General features: G+C 42.3%; 1 protein-coding gene across 1 annotated transcript in view; it reads right to left on the bottom strand.

Annotated features, from left to right (window-relative positions):
• LOC124799174 (pikachurin-like) overlaps nucleotides 1–18,488 on the bottom strand; it is a 944,586-nt gene that overhangs the window by 428,761 nt on the left and 497,337 nt on the right. Inside the window, exon 3 of the mRNA XM_047262711.1 lies at nucleotides 80–237. Coding sequence (XP_047118667.1) covers nucleotides 80–237 — 158 coding nt within the window. The remainder of the gene's footprint in view (nucleotides 1–79; nucleotides 238–18,488) is intronic.

The following is an 18,488-nucleotide window of genomic DNA, read 5'->3' as shown; positions in this document are numbered from 1 at the left end:
TGGGCGTCGGCGTGGGCGTCGTGGAGGCGGCGGTGCTGCCGGCGGCCGGCGGCGGCTGCGGCTGCAGGGCGTCGCCCACGAAGGAGACGGCGGGCGCCGGCACGGGCCCCGCCGCCAGCTCTGCCGAGAAGCTGGCGTCCTTCTGGTACAGCACGTCCTCGTCGCGGTCGCCCGCCGCCAGCGGCGCCACCAGCGGGCCGTGCATGCCCGCCAGGCTGCTGTCCGTCGTGTTCATCTCTGCAACACGCAGCGGCGGAAAGCGGTAAGTCTCCTCCCAGTACCACTACGTCACTGCGTGTGGCGCTCGGAATATGCCCAATAGATAACACGATCACACACAGAGCTGTAAGGTATGGTTAGAGATGGGGAGAGTGGATAAGCTACGCACAATAACTGGTGTGCCGATACAGATACACAGCAAGGTGAATGCCTGACATAAGGGGGCGCTTGAGAATGAAACATATCGATCTCAGCGGCCGTATGATACACTACTGGCCATTAAAATTGCTACACCAAGAAGAAATGCAGATGATAAGCTGGCATTCATTGGACAAATATATTATACTAGAACTGACATGTGATTACATTTTCACGCAATTTGGGTGCATAGATCCTGAGAAATCAGTACCCAGAACAACCACAAACCGAGAAGAGTTTGGAAACTGACTGAGCTTATGTTAACTGGTCGTACAAAACGGTTTTGTTCTGCTCGTAAGGAAGAGCTGTCTTCAGAAAGCAGTGGAAGCGCTGCGTATTAATGAACTCAACCAGCGTCAGCGTGGCAGTTTCAGGCGAACAGACTACGCACACACGAGGAGGGCGGTGTTCACCGAGCGCCTTACCACTGTCCCGACGACACACTGTCACGGACGTTCTCCTCTAGCATTACTTTCCCTCAACAGTAGTTGTCGATACCAGCACTATTTTTCTAATTTTGGACAGGTCAATATTATCTCAGCTACTTTTCTGAAAACTTTCATGTAATTTTATACACAATATCTTATATATCAAGCTAAAATTTATGAAAAGAAGTTACTTTATTTTAGATGTTACAATTGATAAGTACTAGCTCTAAATGTACAGTTGAAATTATTTTCTTTGGAAATATTTGAAATTTCAAATTATTTGCCACACTTAAAAATTCTATTATTAATTACGCAATCCAGTATTGTTTTTTATGATTATTTCTGGATCATTTATGAAATTGTAGTAGAAGTTAATAGAGACTCATTTGTCAAGAAAAACTGTAAATCCTTTGGAATATTGTTGTTACCGCAGAGTGAAATGGTAGTAAGCGTGCCTCTGAGGTGATAGGAGGTATTTTTATATTTTGTGCGAACAATGTAATATCTGCTTTTTTAGCGTGAAAATTGAAAAGATTGTATGATATGCTAAAATGTGACAAAAATATTAACCTAACAACAAAAATTCTGCAATAACAATCTTCAAATTTATTTAGCTTAATTCCACCTTGAGGACCTAAACTGTGAGAATTTCAGCTTCAAGAATCAGTATGCCTAGACACGAAGGATTGGAACCCACTCTACATGAAAAGCTACAGAAACTACAAAATTTATTGTAATCTTCGCTCCTCTCAGATTTTTCATAAAAGACTTTGGTTATTGTGGACAATAACGGGACTTAGGAAGGAGAGAGTAGATCACAACACCCAGCATGACGACAGAGACTGCGCCACGGAATATGTCAAATACGGTAAGGTTCAAGCACGTGATCCTTATGTACCTCAGAAGGAATTTTTCCAGGTCACCAATAGTATGGGATAACACAGGGGTGACGGGTATAAAAGCAGGACCCACCACCGAGCTAGAGGACAGCACGGTAGGAGTCTGTGACTTTACCCTCGTATCGCTTGTTGCCAGTCTGGGCAATCAGAATAGTTACAGATGTCGGCGCAGTGCCATCACGAAGGAATCGGGCTGACTTGAAGTGCTACAATTGAGAATGAAACAGGGTTCTGTTTTCCTGAGAACACTTTTTAGGTGTAGGCGAGTCAGAGCTGGAGTTCTGCAAGTTGCCCACTCTGCCGTCAATCTCCGACTGCGTCGATAGAAGCAAGACGCCTGTCATACACAAAGAGCCCTTCTTCTCCCTTTCGGGACATGACAGCAATACTTTTGAATACACTGCAGCGTTATGGGATTAGCGAGATAAAGTACACCAGTCGTTCACTTCATATCTGGAAAGAAGGAAGCAGAAGGTTGTGCTCCAGAATCCACAAACAGAACTCGGGTGAAGTGCGCGTGCCACACGGTTCTGTTCTGGGTCCGTTGCTTTTCTGTATTAAAGAATGCTCCAGAATGGCGTTTTAAAGATTTGGATGATTGTAGAGGTTGAAGTTCGAAACGTTTTGCAGTGAGAAACCTATAGGTGTAAATGTGAAATAAAGCCTCTGTAGCAGTAGGTGGTATTTGACCACATGTCACTTGGATAGCTACCCTGCCACCTACTGACATTATGTCACTGCTGCTGAAGGAAAACTGTGAACACACAACTACATCAGTATACCCGAGCCTGTGTAAAGCAAGTTGTTTACTTAGTGCTCGTTGAGCTTCAGTTCATCACTTCCAACCATTGGTGCTGAACTCTAAGCACACATCTGATCAACTTTAGTCTCTGTATAGTTGTCTGCTTATCGTGCTTTACGTACTGTACTCATGGGCGTATCCAGCGAGGGGCAGGGGGGGGGGGGCGCAGCAGTTTTTTACTAGTTTACTGTTTTATTTAATAAGAAATGCTGCATGTTTTCTCGGATTGTACAAGTGCATTCTTGTATTTAAAATGCTTATTAAAAGCAGTTTTTCACTGGTTTACTGTTTTATTTAATAAGACGTGCTGTATGTTGTCTCGAGTCCTTGTTCCCTGAGACTAGTATGACCTGCCCCTCCCCCCCCCCCCTAGTTGAGTTCCTGGGTACGCCCTTGACCGTACTTAAGTTCTGACTTCATGGACGGTACCTCCTAATCCACGAACAAGCACAGGTGCAATTGCGCACGAAATGCATGTACATGACACGAGTCCCAGGAATGTTTTACATGTTGCACATCTTCATTCACACCGTGAGCACCAAGTTCTTACTACGGAACAGCCTCACTTTGAGCCACGGCAACAGTTCTACAGTGGTTCATTCGTCAACGCGCTGGTACTCCCTCTTTTCCAGACATTTGACATTCTCAGTAACAATTTGTGCTAGAATTCTTGGAGGTCATTTTATTGGTCCACACACGCTAGCTGATCGTTTGAAAGGTGAATGGTGTTTGAACTTCCTGGAGAGCTCTCTGTGTCAACTTCTGAAGAACATTCGCTTGCAACAGTGCGCTAGTTCTTTGTTTCACCACGACGGTGCTCCAGAGCACTTTAGTCGTCGGCCCAGGGCATGTCTCACAGAGAACTCCACGCAGACAGTAAAGGTGATGCCCAATCCCTTTCTCTGTACGCTCCCCTGATCATACACCGCTTTACTTTTTCCTCACGGTCTATGTAAATTCCCTTGTGTACTCAACAGCAGTAGGAACAGTAGCTCAGCTTACTCAGTGCATCTTTCCAGCATTTGTGATATCAGAAACGGTGTCAAATCTTGCAGACAATAACAATAAACATGGTTCGACGCTGCACTTTATGTAACGAAGTTGGTGGTCGTTACACTCATTGTTTACTCTAAAGTAATGGAGCCACACTTTCAAAATGGTTCAAATGCCTCTAAGCACTATGGTACTTAACATCTGAGGTCATCAATCCCCTAGACTTAGAAATACTTAAACCTAACTAACATAAGGACATCACACACATCCAAGCCCGATGCAGGATCCGAACCTGCGTCCGTAGTAGCAGTGCGGTTCCGGACTGAACCGCCTAGAACCGCTTGGCCACAGCGGCCAGCCCACATTTTCAGTTTGCAGTATTTGACTGAACTTTACTGTTTCGCCAATAAAATTTTTAAAAACTACAGCATTCTGGCATTTCATTTCGCCAACCGAATGCGTAGAAATTTTATTTCACACTTCCGGCTATAGGTTCCAGATGGCAAAATGTTCCTATTTTCACCCTATGTAGCCTCCCAAATTTTTAAAACTCATTCTGTAACGCCCTTATATATCGGCGATCTGTAGCTAAACATGACAGATGATAAAAACTGTTCTTTTTGCATGTGTCATGTGTTACTGTGAAATATGTGGAGGTTATACAGGGTGTTAAGAAAAGAATTCCATGCTCTTAGATGTGGCAGTATCGACCAAAACAAAACAAGAATGTCCAGTAAACATGGGCTCTTAAGTGCATACCTTAAGGGACTTGACGACATATCATCTACCCTACACCGAAACAGATCTCTTCTGCTGATAAGCTCTTTATAGTTTTTTTTCTTTTTTTTTTTTTTTTTTTTTGCGCGTACTTCCTCGCCCAACAATAGGGAAAGAAAAGTAATTACCCTAGAAGAGATTTGTTTTAGAGTATCGACGATGAAGAAATGCTCATAAATTTTAAGATATCCGTTTTAGAGCATACGTTTCCCGAATTTTTTGTTTAGAATGATCGTTGCTGTAATATTTCTGAATATTGGGACATCCTCTATAGAGTACAAAGAACAGAACAGAAACTACAGAAATCTATGCTGTGTTTGCCATTTATATAAATTTTTAGCGTGAAAGAAAGTATTACACAATTGCTAAGCCAATGTAACATCTTTATGCTCAAAATTAAATAGGCTTTGAAGAGTTGAACTGTTAGACAATTCATTTACATAACTACCATGAGATACTCGAAAATACTTCAGTTTTCTCTCAAATTACTATTTAAGTTTTCTTAACTGCCGTATCATCTACAAGCAATAAATCTTTTTTGCCAAAACTACAGTCTACGTTGGTCAATTTGGTATCACGATTTTCCATTTCCCAATGTTCGTTTGGCTATAAAGTTTATCACAAAAATGCCGGCCGAAGTGGCCGTGCGGTTAAAGGCGCTGCAGTCTGGAACCGCAAGACCGCTACGGTCGCGGGTTCGAATCCTGCCTCGGGCATGGATGTTTGTGATGTCCTTAGGTTAGTTAGGTTTAACTAGTTCTAAGTTCTAGGGGACTAATGAGCTCAGCAGTTGAGTCCCATAGTGCTCAGAGCCATTTGAACCATTTTTATCACAAAAATTCACTGTGTAGTTTTAGGGAGTCTTCTTTCCGCTGTGCTCAGATATTTGACCATAAATGGCGTGAAATGAATGTAGACTGTACTGAAGTTCATGAAGTGCAAGCGTTTACACAACCAGTGTACTTTAATAGTCACAATAAACTATTTCATGCTGTTGTTCGCAATGCCAATTTTCTACAGAAAACTGTAAAAACTGCAGTCGTTTCTGCATAAAGTAACAGCACATGGTTTCGGATAAATGCATCCCGTGCGTAGAGAAACGATCGTCGTTAATCCACCACGCCCATGGGTGCAGTTGTGAGTAAAACAGGTACGATTACGCAGATAAGTGGCTCTGAAACGTGAAGTATAAAGTAGTGGGTGGGAAAGGGGTAGAAAGCGAGGGCTGGAGCAGGGTAGACCATTTACAACTGGAGCAGACAGCGAGTGTCTTTGTTACTGTGTCCGCCACGTCAGCTGCGGTGCTGCTCCGAATTACGACGGCAGTTAGGGCCGTGATCCGGCACCCGACCGCCTGTATAATGGGGCAACCCCACCACCAGCAACTGTTTCTGGGGGCGGGGCTTTTGGGGAGCGGCTGCGCGTGGTCGCGGACAGCACTAATAAGAACACTGCTCCCCACTCTGCCTCAATTGCCCGGAGTTCAGCGCAGCCACCGACACTGCAGCGGGAGTTAGTTGCATGCGGCCGTCGCCCGTTTTAACTTGACCTACATAGGGTTAGCAGTCTGCGCCGCGAGTTCCCAGACAGACGTCGGAATGGCGGATTTGCGGAAAGCGCTGTAATACTGCTTGCAGATCACTCTCGGAGATAATTATGTCAGTCGCGAACTTAAAAACACTTTCATGCCACGATGGGGAGCTGGGAATACTCCTCTTGACAGATGAGTAGCATTTTTAATTTTATCATATTGGTACATGCTGTACAAAATTGTAACTAAAACGTATATTTGGTTTGCATGGTTGCTCTGACTATATATTAATATACATATAAATCGACTGTGTGTGTGTGTGTGTGTGTGTGTGTGTGTGTGTGTGTGAGAGAGAGAGAGAGAGAGAGAGGGAGGGAGAGAGGGATGGACGGACGTACGAACGGATTTTTTCTTTCTCTTTTTTTGGTACATAATTCCTCGTCCAACAATAGGGAAAGCAAAGTACTTACCGTAGAACAGATTTGTTTTATAGTATTGACTACGAAGAAGTGCTCATAAGTATTAAGATATCCATTTTAGAGCGTACGTTTCATGAAGTTTTTTGTTTAGAATGATGGTTGCTGTAATATTTCGAATACTGGAACACCCTCTATAGAGTACAAAGTACTATTTTATATTCTACGAAAAATACACATGAAAACGAAAGTGTATCATAATTGTATCACTATAGATCCCACTGACGATGCCTTACAGTGTAAAAAAGGCGAAACGCGTCTGGGAGAATAAAATACAGAACAGTAAGAAGAGGCGTTTCTTATTTACAATACAAATTTTTCTATGCTTGCTGCGGAGTGTGGCCACGCTAAACTCGTAAACCTTTGTGTTCTAACGATTCGTATTTATGTTCAAAATTTACTTTGGTGTAGCAAATTTGATTATTCAGTACAATATGGTTAGCTATTTCAGTATCTGGTTAGAAACTATGTTTACCGCGATCCAGGAATAACGACGTGAATCTTATGGTTTTCTGTTCCCATCGGGATGCTTGATATTGGTGAGTCCCCTTGCCTCTCACCACTGGGAGGCTTGATTTAGGTTTAAGTCCCTTGTCTGTCACAATTGGGTTGCTTGATTACGGTGAATATCCATGGCCGGCGCATCTGGCACTATTACGCCATGGGAATTTTACGTTTTTATAATGATTGTGGTTTGTATTTCGCCAGTACCGCGCCATCGCGAGAGTTGGAGCCGTTGGATGCAATACCACACACCCAAGCCAATCACCCAATGGCGGGGTTCGAGGGCAGCCACCGCAATCAAGCCGTCCCATGCTTTGGGGGCTCACCATAGTCAACCTCGTAGGGAACGGAAAGCTACGTTACCACACAAGTAGCTTGTTTGCCAGAAATGTTAATGTGTATCCATATTATTTGTACCGTACAATCACATTTGCGACACGAAAATTATGCTGGAACTTCAGTATCAACCGTTAGACCACAAAGATCTACATTTTCATCGTAAATGAAATGTAGATTCAAATGTGTTGTTTCTTAATTGCAAAAATATGCACATTGATATTTATGGATTTTTGTACCATGTATCACGAGTGAGAAACAGTGGTCTCAGTAAACCATACATATTTTTGGCATAGAATCAGAATATGCCATAGAAATAGGGGGGTTTCCATTTAAAAATACAAAATTGACCCCCTCACGCAGGAGAGGTCATTAGGTGGTGGCCAGTTGCAGCACAGACAGATATTCCCTTTTCTGATTTTAACTTTTCACTTACAACATATTTTTCGTTCAATGCATTGCTTTCGAGCTATTTAACTGTCTCAATTTAAAACAAACACCCTGAATAAATCATCTGGTCAGTTTCTAGAAATGTTGTGCTATAAGAGCTAAATATTTCGGCTCTCTGTAAAAATATATATATGCAACAGAACTGATGGCCCACCGTATGAATTAAAGCTCTCTAGTCAAGGTTTCAGTGGGACTCGTGAGCGCGCGCGCGCATGTATTTGTGTGTGTGTAGGGGGGGGGGGGGGCGGTCTTTGTGTTCGAACATAGCTGTGGTATTGTATGCAATTTTAATCAAATTTAGAACTCCAGAATTTGGTCAGTGTGATGGCAAAACACTCTTTATCTGCGCCTTGTGTGGGGACGACGGAGGGACTGAAATGACGTAGGAGCATAATTCTTGAAAGCATGAGACAATTTCATTTAGACTTAATGAATGTAGAGTCACAAGCTAGAAAAATTTAGTTTAGGGGTAACACATGTATGGTTCGCATGGGATGAAGTGCCCTTTTTCAGATGGTGACATGTACAAACTACTGAGAACGAAATATTAGTGTCGAATCGATAGTTTCTGAGGTTGCTGGGTGGTGGAGGTGGTAGGAAGAGGTCACAGTAAAGCACTGCTAGAACAGAGAATGGAGGGTGCGATGATGGTGACATCTAAAAATGATCGAAAACGACCACTGTCAGCGTAGCAAACATAGACTACAGGATCTGTGCACTATTAAGTGGCATTTCCAGAAACGTTTAACCAAATTGACTATTTATAAGAGAATAGAACCTTCTGAATGGAACTATCCACGTAATATATTTTCCCACAACAGTACAGTTTGAATAATTATTCGTCTCTGGGGGTAAATAAATAATCGTGAATTCCAGATAATCAACTAGTGGATCCGTAAAACTGTCTCTGCTTGGTTAACATTGTTTACCTTCCATAAAATGTCACAATAAAATTCTTGTATTTGAAGGTCTATAGCGAAAAGAAATTCATATATGGACAGGAAATTTTGTCCGTTGGTGACAACAATCTAGCAGGACGAAAGAACGACAAGGAGAGAGGTGGCACTGCAATTCACATGTGGCTAGTCATCTTGGTGCATGTCTCCCATGGATAACACAAATCGCGTAATGCTAAAAAAAAACTTCGATTCCCGCATTTAATCTCTCTCTGGCTGTGTACGGCCTTCAGTGATGTCCCCATAGAAGGATGGTCGTCTCCTTGTTTTTCTGATTACGAACAGCTTTCAGATAAACATGGTAATGGACGTCACCTTCTTAAATAGTGAATAAAACAGCTGAAATAGTAGGTGTATTAAAATAAGGATACAGCTCACTTCAGGGAAAAAATTATAAATTTTGGCAAGCTGTATATCATGTTTGTTGATCACTGAGTAGAATCATGTGCGACGAATGATATCTCTGCAGTGTCTAGACCATTTTCGTAAGAGTCCTACTGATTTTATGTGTAGATTTCTACCTACTAACTAGGTTTCCATTAATCAGTCCACGCCATAACGAAACACGCATGAGGTAAGTGGAAAGATGTCAGTGGGCCTGTACCGAGAAACGGAAACTGGATTTCACCTTCTAGAAACATTATGGACAGCACACTTTCGAGGCAGAAAAACAGATCAAAAAAATGGTTCAAATGGCTCTGAGTACTATGGGACCTAACTTCGGAGGGCATCAGTTCCCTAGAACTTAGAACTACTTAAACCTAACTAACCTAAGGACATCACACATATCTATGCTCGAGGCAGGATTCGAACCTGCGACCGTAGCGGTCGTGAGGTTCCAGACTGTAGCGCCTACAACCACTCGGCCACCCAGGCCGGCGAAAAACAGATCTTTTTAATGATTAAGTTGGAAATGGAAAAACAGTAATGGGGAAATACTTCATACCAAATGAAAACTGTAATCTAATGAAGGATTTACAGTAGGTGTAGATGAGTATTTTGCAGACGTTCCAGAATCACTGTTCGTGGAACCTACTCCCTCGGAATACGTTGGGATGCATGTGTTGACCGGAAAGTACCCTACCTTGAAAAGTGGATTTTCTACCTAAAAAGAACACCGAATATTTTCATTTTCTCCTTGTGATATGTATTACGACAGTTCAGGATTTTTTTTTGTGAAGTACGACGAACAATTAACGGGGAAGGAGACGATAAGGTTCCTCCAGGTGCGCCACCTGCGGTAGCGGACACACGCCATATCTCCACACAGCGTCACGTGGGACTAACCAGTGATATCCAGGATGGCACAAGTAGCCCTTATGGTGAAGCACATCCAGCAATTTTATAATTTTTGAGGTATACTACACCTGTCGAGCAAGTCGACTAGTTTACTCAGCATAACATGGGAAACACCCTTTCACATGCACGACAATTCATATTTTATGTCTGGAACGTATCGTCTGAAAATTAAATTAAGAATACTTTAAATCCCCCATCTCCAGGATCCGATCAAGGTTTTCGGGGGGGGGGGGGGGGGGGGTCCTTCTGTTGTAAGGCAAATGCTGGAACTAGAAATACCCTCCCGTATACTGGCAATTAGGACTCCCTCAGCCCCGCTACCACTGGAATTTGCCTGGAAAGCCTCTGACTCTCCACTAGATCATTACACGAATAGCCCGCAGAACCTTCAAGCGCAGTCAATGAAAAGCGTTTAAAATAAAGAGAAGCACATGTAGATTGGAGTGTCTGATCCCTCGGCCGTATTACATTACACTCCAGCCGCATTGCCGACGGTGACATCTCCACATTACGGAATGTTATCCTGAACGGCATCTCAGGTGATGTTTACAAACAGGGCTTGGGTCTGAGTACTGGCCTCGGGTAACTGTCGTTGTCACGCCGTCAGTAAACGTGACGTTTCATCGCCTCAAACTAGACGGCTAGGGCTGGCGCTGTTTTGCCAGGGCAAAACAAAGTAGAATGGATTAGCATTAAGGATTAAAATGAAGCTGAAAGCCTGATGATGAATGTAACGAAACAGAAACTGAGCTAGGCAGGATATTTCGTATGACAGTGAGATTGAGTCATGATTGAGAAGAGTGAGTTAAAAAAATGGAAAAAGAAGTGAAAGTCAATTTGGAAGACATATAGGACCTAGTACTAGACTGAGAGATTAAAAAATCTTTGGAAGATTAGGATTAAACAAAGCATAAGGCATAAACAACAGTTTTTTTCGGGATTTTTAAAATTTATTGTTGGAACTGGCAGGCAAACGACTACTCAACTTCATGTGTAGAACCTAGGAGACTGAAGACATACTAGCAGTCTTTCGGAAAAATGTCATCCACAGATTCGCCAAGATAGCAAAAGCAGATGAGCGTGAGAAATATAGCGCAATCAGATTACTGCATTAATACAGACAAGTTGCTCACAATAATCACGTACGGTGCAGAAGAACATAATAAATAACTAGTGATATGTCAGACAACAAACAGTTAGTCTTCAGGCAAAACAAATCCATCAGACAGGCAGTTCTTACATTGTGCTTGATAATGGAAGCAAGACAAGAAATATGAAGACCCAAAAGAAGTCATAGGATTTGTCTACGTCGAAAAGATATGGAGCTGTCCCTTTTCTCCATTTGAAATCATAATGGTAATTGGCACGAGTCTAGTATCAAGTTCAATGGTTCAATGGCTCTGAGCACTATGGGACTTAACATCTGAGGTCATCAGTCCCCTAGAACTTAGAACTACTTAATCCTAACTAACCTAAAGACATCACACACATCCATGCCCGAGGCAGGATTCGAACCTGCGACCGTAGCAGTCGCACGGTTGCGGACTGCAGCGCCTAGAACAGATCGGCCATCGCGGCCGGCGTCTAGTATCAAATAAAAGTTAAGAAAAAAATAAAAAAGGGCGGCTTCATAGACATAATTTGCTAGTTGAAGAAATACATCGGTTTACAAGCATTTTGATTACACCTGGAAGAATAATTTCTAACAGATGGCGATGTATCATTCACTTAATTTAGTTAAAAGCACTGATTACTTACTTATTTTTCATCCTATTTGTTACCACTTGGAAATTCATTATAACAGTATTGGAAATACTACTCGTTCTCTCTCTCTCTCTCTCTGACCATTATTACAGAAGTTGGAAAACTATGTATTTTACGTCGTCGGTAACGTACATAATCTCACAGTTTTATAGAAACTGACAAATCGTATCTTATTGATGCAATCCACCAAAGATTACCTTCAGTTAACATTTACTTATACATAAATAAGTCAAAATTAAATAAAATATACAGAACTTGTTAGATTTAGTATGGTATTTCGACATTCCACACGAGTCTATATTTTCAAGTTTGTGGAGTAGTGGATATATTATCCAGTTCATTAGGATGGGACTGTTTAGGTGCATGAGTGTGCAACTTCATACTTCTCGCCAGTGTCGTTGCTTTTCCGATTTGTTTTCCATAAAGTAATGCTCTACCGACAGCAGACTCATTATACCGCGACAATGAGCGAAAATTCCACGATCGCTGGCGAAGAAACACAACACTGTCCAAACTTATCAACTAGACCCCAGACGAATTGGGGTAATCAGTTAAAAATTAAAGTGGTAAAGACCCGTTTCAAAATCTAAAACGGCTCATGCACTCACAAATCAAGTGTACTGTGGAAGTGCCGCTATACACAAAGGACAATCAACGTTACCGAGTGGCAGAAGCTGGAATAAACATTTTACACATCGACAAAAATTCTGTTTGCTTTACGGTACCTGTTGCAGCAAGTTGGTCGTCTGCGCTGCTGCTAGCTGCATCATCCCTGAGGGGGACAGGACTTCAGCAGACACCGAAAGACGCACACGTCACTGCGTCCGTTGTAGTCACGGAAACGGCTAGTAGGACTCAAACAATGGTGACTCATTCCCTGAGTGATACACATCGTACCCCTCGGGATTGATATACGTACCCCCTGTCAGCGTGTGTCGATGCCATTTATGAACGCAGGGATTCTAGCCCACATATATTTACAACTAACTATTCTTTAAGAAACCTTTCTACATCTACCACACTCGAATTATGGAAGAGCCTATATACGTAGTAGATCTATATGAATTTTTGAATGAAGACCCAGTAAACAAATAATTAATCTGTGAGAAAACAGTATTAATGTGAAAACTATGTGTCACTCGTCAATATAAAAGCCATTTATCTGGAAACTGGATTCGGCGTCCCACGTCACTCATGAAGAAACAAGTCAGCCGAATTATCAGAGGCTGCTAGTTTGCTGTACGTGTAAAATTAAACACTTGCAATTTTCGTCTCTAATGAGTTACATGTTGACACAGACATGAAATAAATAACACCGCTTTCATTTTCGAATGATTTATCTTTTCCATGATGGTACATTTACAAACAAGTCCGTCATCAACTGAAAAGTTTATTGTCTTTGTGGTCCAGGTTCCTTAAACGTACTGGTGTCCAGTTAGCGCGAAGTATTTTTAAGGAATTCATGGATGTTGGCAGGACCCTAGGAAAAAAAACCACTCCGTCTTCAGGCTACGATTGGCCTACCGGAACCATCCGACCGCCGTGCCATCCTCAATGGAGGATGCGGATAGGATGGACGTGGGGTCAGCACACCGCTCTCCCGGTCGTTATGATGGTATTCTTGCCCGAATCCGCTACTATTCGGTCGAGTAGCTCCTCAATTGGCATCACGAGGTTGAGTGCACCCCGAAGAATGGCAACAGCGCGTGGCGGCCTGGATGGCCACCCATCCAAGTGCCGACCACGCCTGACAGCGCTTAATTTCGGTGATCTCACGGGAACTGGTGTATCCACTGCGGCTCGTTGCCCTACCCTAGGAGAAGGTGTGAAGTTATTTTTATGTCTTCATCAAAAGCAAATTATACACAGTTTATTCTGCTAGAAACAATTTGCTCTACTTATTTGAAGAGTTGGTTTTTGAAGTAACGTTTTTTTTTATTTTCACTTATTTTTTTCTATCATTAGTCTTCTGACTGGTTTGATGCGACCCGCCATGAATTTCTGTCCTGCGCCAACCTCTTCATCTCAGAGTAACACCTGCAGACTACGTTCTCTATTATTTGCTGGATGTTTTCCAATCTCTGTCTTCCTCTTCACTTTTTGCCTTCTACAGCTCCCTCTAGTACCATGGAAGACATTCCCTCATGTTTTAACAGATATCCCATCCTGCTGTCCCTTCTCCTTATCAGGTTTTTCAACATATTCCTTTCCTCTCCGATTATGCACAGAACTTGCTCATTCCTTACCTTATCAGTCCACCTAATTTTCAACATTCGTCTGTAGCACAATGTCTCAAATGTTTCGATCCTCTTCCGTTCCGGTTTTCCAACAGTCCATGTTTCACTACCATACAATGCTGTACCCCAGACGTACATTCTCAGAAATTTCTTCCTCAAATTGAGGCCTATGTTTCATATTAGCAAACTTCTCTTGGTAAGAATGCACTTTTTGCCAAAGCTAGTCTGGTTTTCATGTCCTCCTTGCTCCGTCCGTCATTTGTTATTTTACTGCCTAGGTAGCGGAATACCTTAACTTCATCTACTTCGTGACAGTTGATCCTGATATTAAGTTACTCGCTGTTCTCATTTCTACTACTTCTCATAACCTTCGTCTTCCTTCGATTTACTCTCAATCCATATTCTGTACCCATTAGACTGTTCATCCCATTCAGCAGATCATGTAATTCTTCTTCACTTTCACTCAGAATAGCAATGTCATCAGCGAATCGTATCACTGATATCCTTTCACCTTGAATTTTAATTACACTCCTGAACTTTTATTTTATTTACGTCATCGTTTCCTCGATGTACAGATTGAACAGTAGGACCGAAAGACTACATTATTGGTTTACACTCTTTTTAATACGAGCACATCGTATTTGGTCGTCCACTCTTATTATTCGCTCTTGGCCGTTGTATATATTGTATATGACCCGTCTTTCCCAATAGTTTAGCCGGCCGAAGTGGCCGCGCGGTTAAAGACGCTGCAGTCTGGAACCGCAAGACCGCTACGGTCGGAGGTTCGAATCCTGCCTCGGGCATGGATGTTTGTGATGTCCTTAGGTTAGTTAGGTTTAACTAGTTCTAAGTTCTAGGGGACTAATGACCTCAGCAGTTGAGTCCCATAGTGCTCAGAGCCATTTGAACCATTTTTTTTCCCAATAGTTTACCCAGATTTTTCTCAGAATTTCGTACATCTTGCACCATTTTACATTGCCGAACGCTTTTTCTAGCATAAAGCCAAACTGATCGTATCTAGCGCATCCTCAATGCTCTTTTCCATTGTTCTGTATATTAATGTTGTCAGCAACTTGGATGCAAGAGCTGTTAAGCTGATTGTACAATAATTCTGGCACTTGTCAGCTCTTGCCGTCTTCAGAATTGTGTGATTGATTTTTTTCCGAAAGTCGCCAGACACATACATTCTACACACCAACGTGAATAGTCGTTTTTTTTGCCACTTCCCCCAATGATTTTAGAAATTCTTACTCAGTATTATCTATCCCTTATACCTTATTTGACCTTAAGGCCTCCGAAGCTCTTTTAAATTATGATTCTAATACCGGGCCCCCTGTCTCTTCTAAATCGAATCCTGTTTCCTCTTCTATCACATCAGACAAATCTTCCACCTTATAGAGGCTTTCAATTTATTCGTTTCACCTACCCGGTCTCTCGTTGGCATTTAAAAGAGGAATTCCCGTTGCACTCTTAGTGTTATCACCCTTGCTTTTAATGTCACCAAAGGTTGTTCTGACTTTCCTCTATGCTGAGTCAGTCTTACGGACAATCATTTTTTTTTCGATTTCATCACATTCTCCACGCAGCCATTTCGTCTTAGCTTCCCTGCACTTCCTATTGATTTCATTCCTCAGCGACTTGTATTTCTGTATTCCTGATTCTCCCGAAACATTTTTGTGCTTTCTCCTTTCATCGATCAATTGAAGTATTTCTTCCTTTACCCATGGTTTCTTCGCTGTTACCTTTTTTTACCTATGTTTTCCTTCCCAACTTCTGTTATCGCCCTTTTAGGGTTCTCCATTCCTCTTCAATTGTACTGCCTACTGAGCTATTCCTTATTGCTGTATCTGTAGCCTCAGAGAACTTCAATCATATCTCGTCATTCCTTCGTACTTTTTTGTCCCATTTCTTTGCATATTGATTCTTCCTGACTAATGTCTTAAACTTTAGCCTACTCTTCGTCACTATCACGTTGTGATCTGAGTCTATACCTGGTTCTCAGTACGCCTTACAATACAGTATCTGATTTCGGAATCTCTGTCTGACCATGATGTAATGTAACTGAAATCTTCCCGTATCACCCGGCCTTTTCCAAGAATACCCCCTCCTCTTGTGATTCCTGAACAGAGTTGCGCTATTATTAGCTGAAGTTTATTACAGAGCTCAATTAAATTTTCTCCTCTCTCATTCCTTGTCCCAAGCCCATATTCTCCTGTAACCTTTCGTTCTACTCCTTCCCCTACAGCTGCATTCCTGTCCCCCATGACTTTTAGATTTTCATATCCCTATACTGTAGTACCCTTTCAATATCCTCATACTGTTTCTCTATCTCTTCATCTTCAGCTTCCGACGTCGGCATGTATACCTGCGCTATCGTTGTCGGTGCTCGTTTGTTGTCGATTCTGATATGAATATCCCTATCACTGAACTGTTCACAGTAACACTCTCTCTGCTCTACCTTCCTATTCATAACGAATCCTACTTCCGTTATACCATTTCCTGTTGCTGTTGATATTACCTATACTCATCCGACTAGAAATTCTCGTCTCCTGTCCACTTCACTTCACCGACCCCTTTTATATCTAAATTGAGACTTTGCATTTCTCTTTTCAGATTTTCTGGTTTCCCTACCACGTTCAAGCTTCTGACATTCCACGCCCCGACTCATAGAATGTTATTATTTCGTTGATTATCCAATCTCTCTCTCTTGGTAACCTCCCCCTTGGCAGTCCCCTCCCCGAAATCCCAATGAGGGTCTATTCCGGAATCTTTTGCTAAAGGAGAGATCATCATGACACTTCTTCAATTACAGGCCACATGTCCTGTGGATACACGTTACGTGTCTTTAAGGCAATGGTTTCCATTGCCTTCTGAATCCTCATGCCGTTGATCTTTGTTGATTTCTCCGCCTTCATGGACAGTTTCCCACCCCTATAACAAGAGAGTGCCCTGAACCTCTGTCAGTTTGTAAGAGGTCCATGACTAAGGAATTTGTCGCTAGCGCATTCGAGCAGATGTAATTTCCATGGATTGCTCACGCCGCTGCCTGCGATATGTAAGCTATAAAAGAACCTCAGACCAGAGAGCAGTGTTGTATGCAGTAAGAGCACTGTCAGTAGCAGTAGTTGCGAGAAGTCAGGTGTATCGAGTTGGCTGGGCCGGTCGTGGGAGCGATGGTGGTGCCTGAGCGTTGTAGTTTAAGGTAAAAGCAGCCTCGCGCATATGTAGTATTGTTATGTCAAGCCCCATGCAAATGTTTTCAGAAAATCTCTTAATAATAATCTTTCTCATAAGAAAATTGACTTTTGATAATCATTCATCTCAATTTAAAGAACTTACTAATTTCTCCAATCGATGGTCATCCCGATTATTGTAAAGAAAAATCAGTTCTTTCTTTTTATACATGACAAATCTATCGACCACCATTGCACAGGTCTGTGCCAGAAAATTTCTTATAGTAGCAGATATATATGCGTTGTCCGGCGACCTTATTGAGGTAAGAATTTTCAATTTATTTAGAATGATCTTTCAGGGCCATGACGCAGCACTGCTGACGTCCAAAATTTAGCAGTTTAAATTCACAGTTAATTACTGAATGGTTATAAGTGAACCACAATTTCACTGAGAGATTAGTCACATTGAATTATTGGTAGGTTACGGAATTTATCTGTTGGGAGCTTACACTGAATGTGAATGATATAAATAATTATATTTTTTACTTTTAGGAGGTTTCTGAACGTTCCTGTTGGGAGGTTACACTAAATGTAAATGCAATACACATATTTTTTACTGTGGGGAGATTACAAGCTACGCCGTCCTCTTTTACAAGGTCGTTGGCAGGGTGAGGGCTCATTCTTATGTGGGAAGTCTTCGGCCGCCATTGCAGATTACTAATCAAAATTTATCAGCGACGGGATTCGAACAGGGGACCGAAGACGTTTTGACCCTATCCCAAGACCACGGTACCAACACAAGTACGGAATAGAAAATACGAGAAAGAAAATTCAAGTTTTGAGGGGAACCAGGTTTCAGTTCGTCATGTACAAAACTAACACAACTTCGGTGTAGTTCTCCTCAGATAAATTGCGGTGTCACTGTCAGTGGTTGAAGACATGTTGTCGTCATGGTGATGGCAGGGTTCGCTCACGCAACGACCACGCAGAGGAGAAGACCGGAAGACCGACTGCCTCCTCCCCAACCACTTGTGTCCACACCTGACAATGGATCAATTAGCCCGCCGACAGCATCACTCAGGTGACCCGGCAGACACACACACACACACACACACACACACACACACACACAGCCTGAGGGAGGTCTGAGGTCTGTCACAAGCACTTTAGACCGTGTAATGCTGTGTCACAGGGTTGCACAGAGACACGTGTTAGCCTCTGCAGCCTGCTATTTACCTCGCCCCATTGTGTTTAGCAGGTTGTCTTCAACACGCTACTGCATTACTATGAATGGCCTGAACTAAGTATTTAGATACTAAGTATTTAGATAGGTTAATAATTGGCTCCTTTTACCGACCTCCCGACTCAGCAGCATTAGTGGCAGAACAACTGAGAGAAAATTTGGAATACATTTCACATAAATTTTCTCAGCATGTTATAGTCTTA

This window comes from Schistocerca piceifrons, chromosome 5 (assembly GCF_021461385.2).
Source record: "Schistocerca piceifrons isolate TAMUIC-IGC-003096 chromosome 5, iqSchPice1.1, whole genome shotgun sequence".
Lineage (NCBI taxonomy): Eukaryota > Metazoa > Arthropoda > Insecta > Orthoptera > Acrididae > Schistocerca > Schistocerca piceifrons.
Note: the sequence above shows the minus strand (reverse complement) of the source record. Positions and strands in the feature narration are given on the sequence as shown.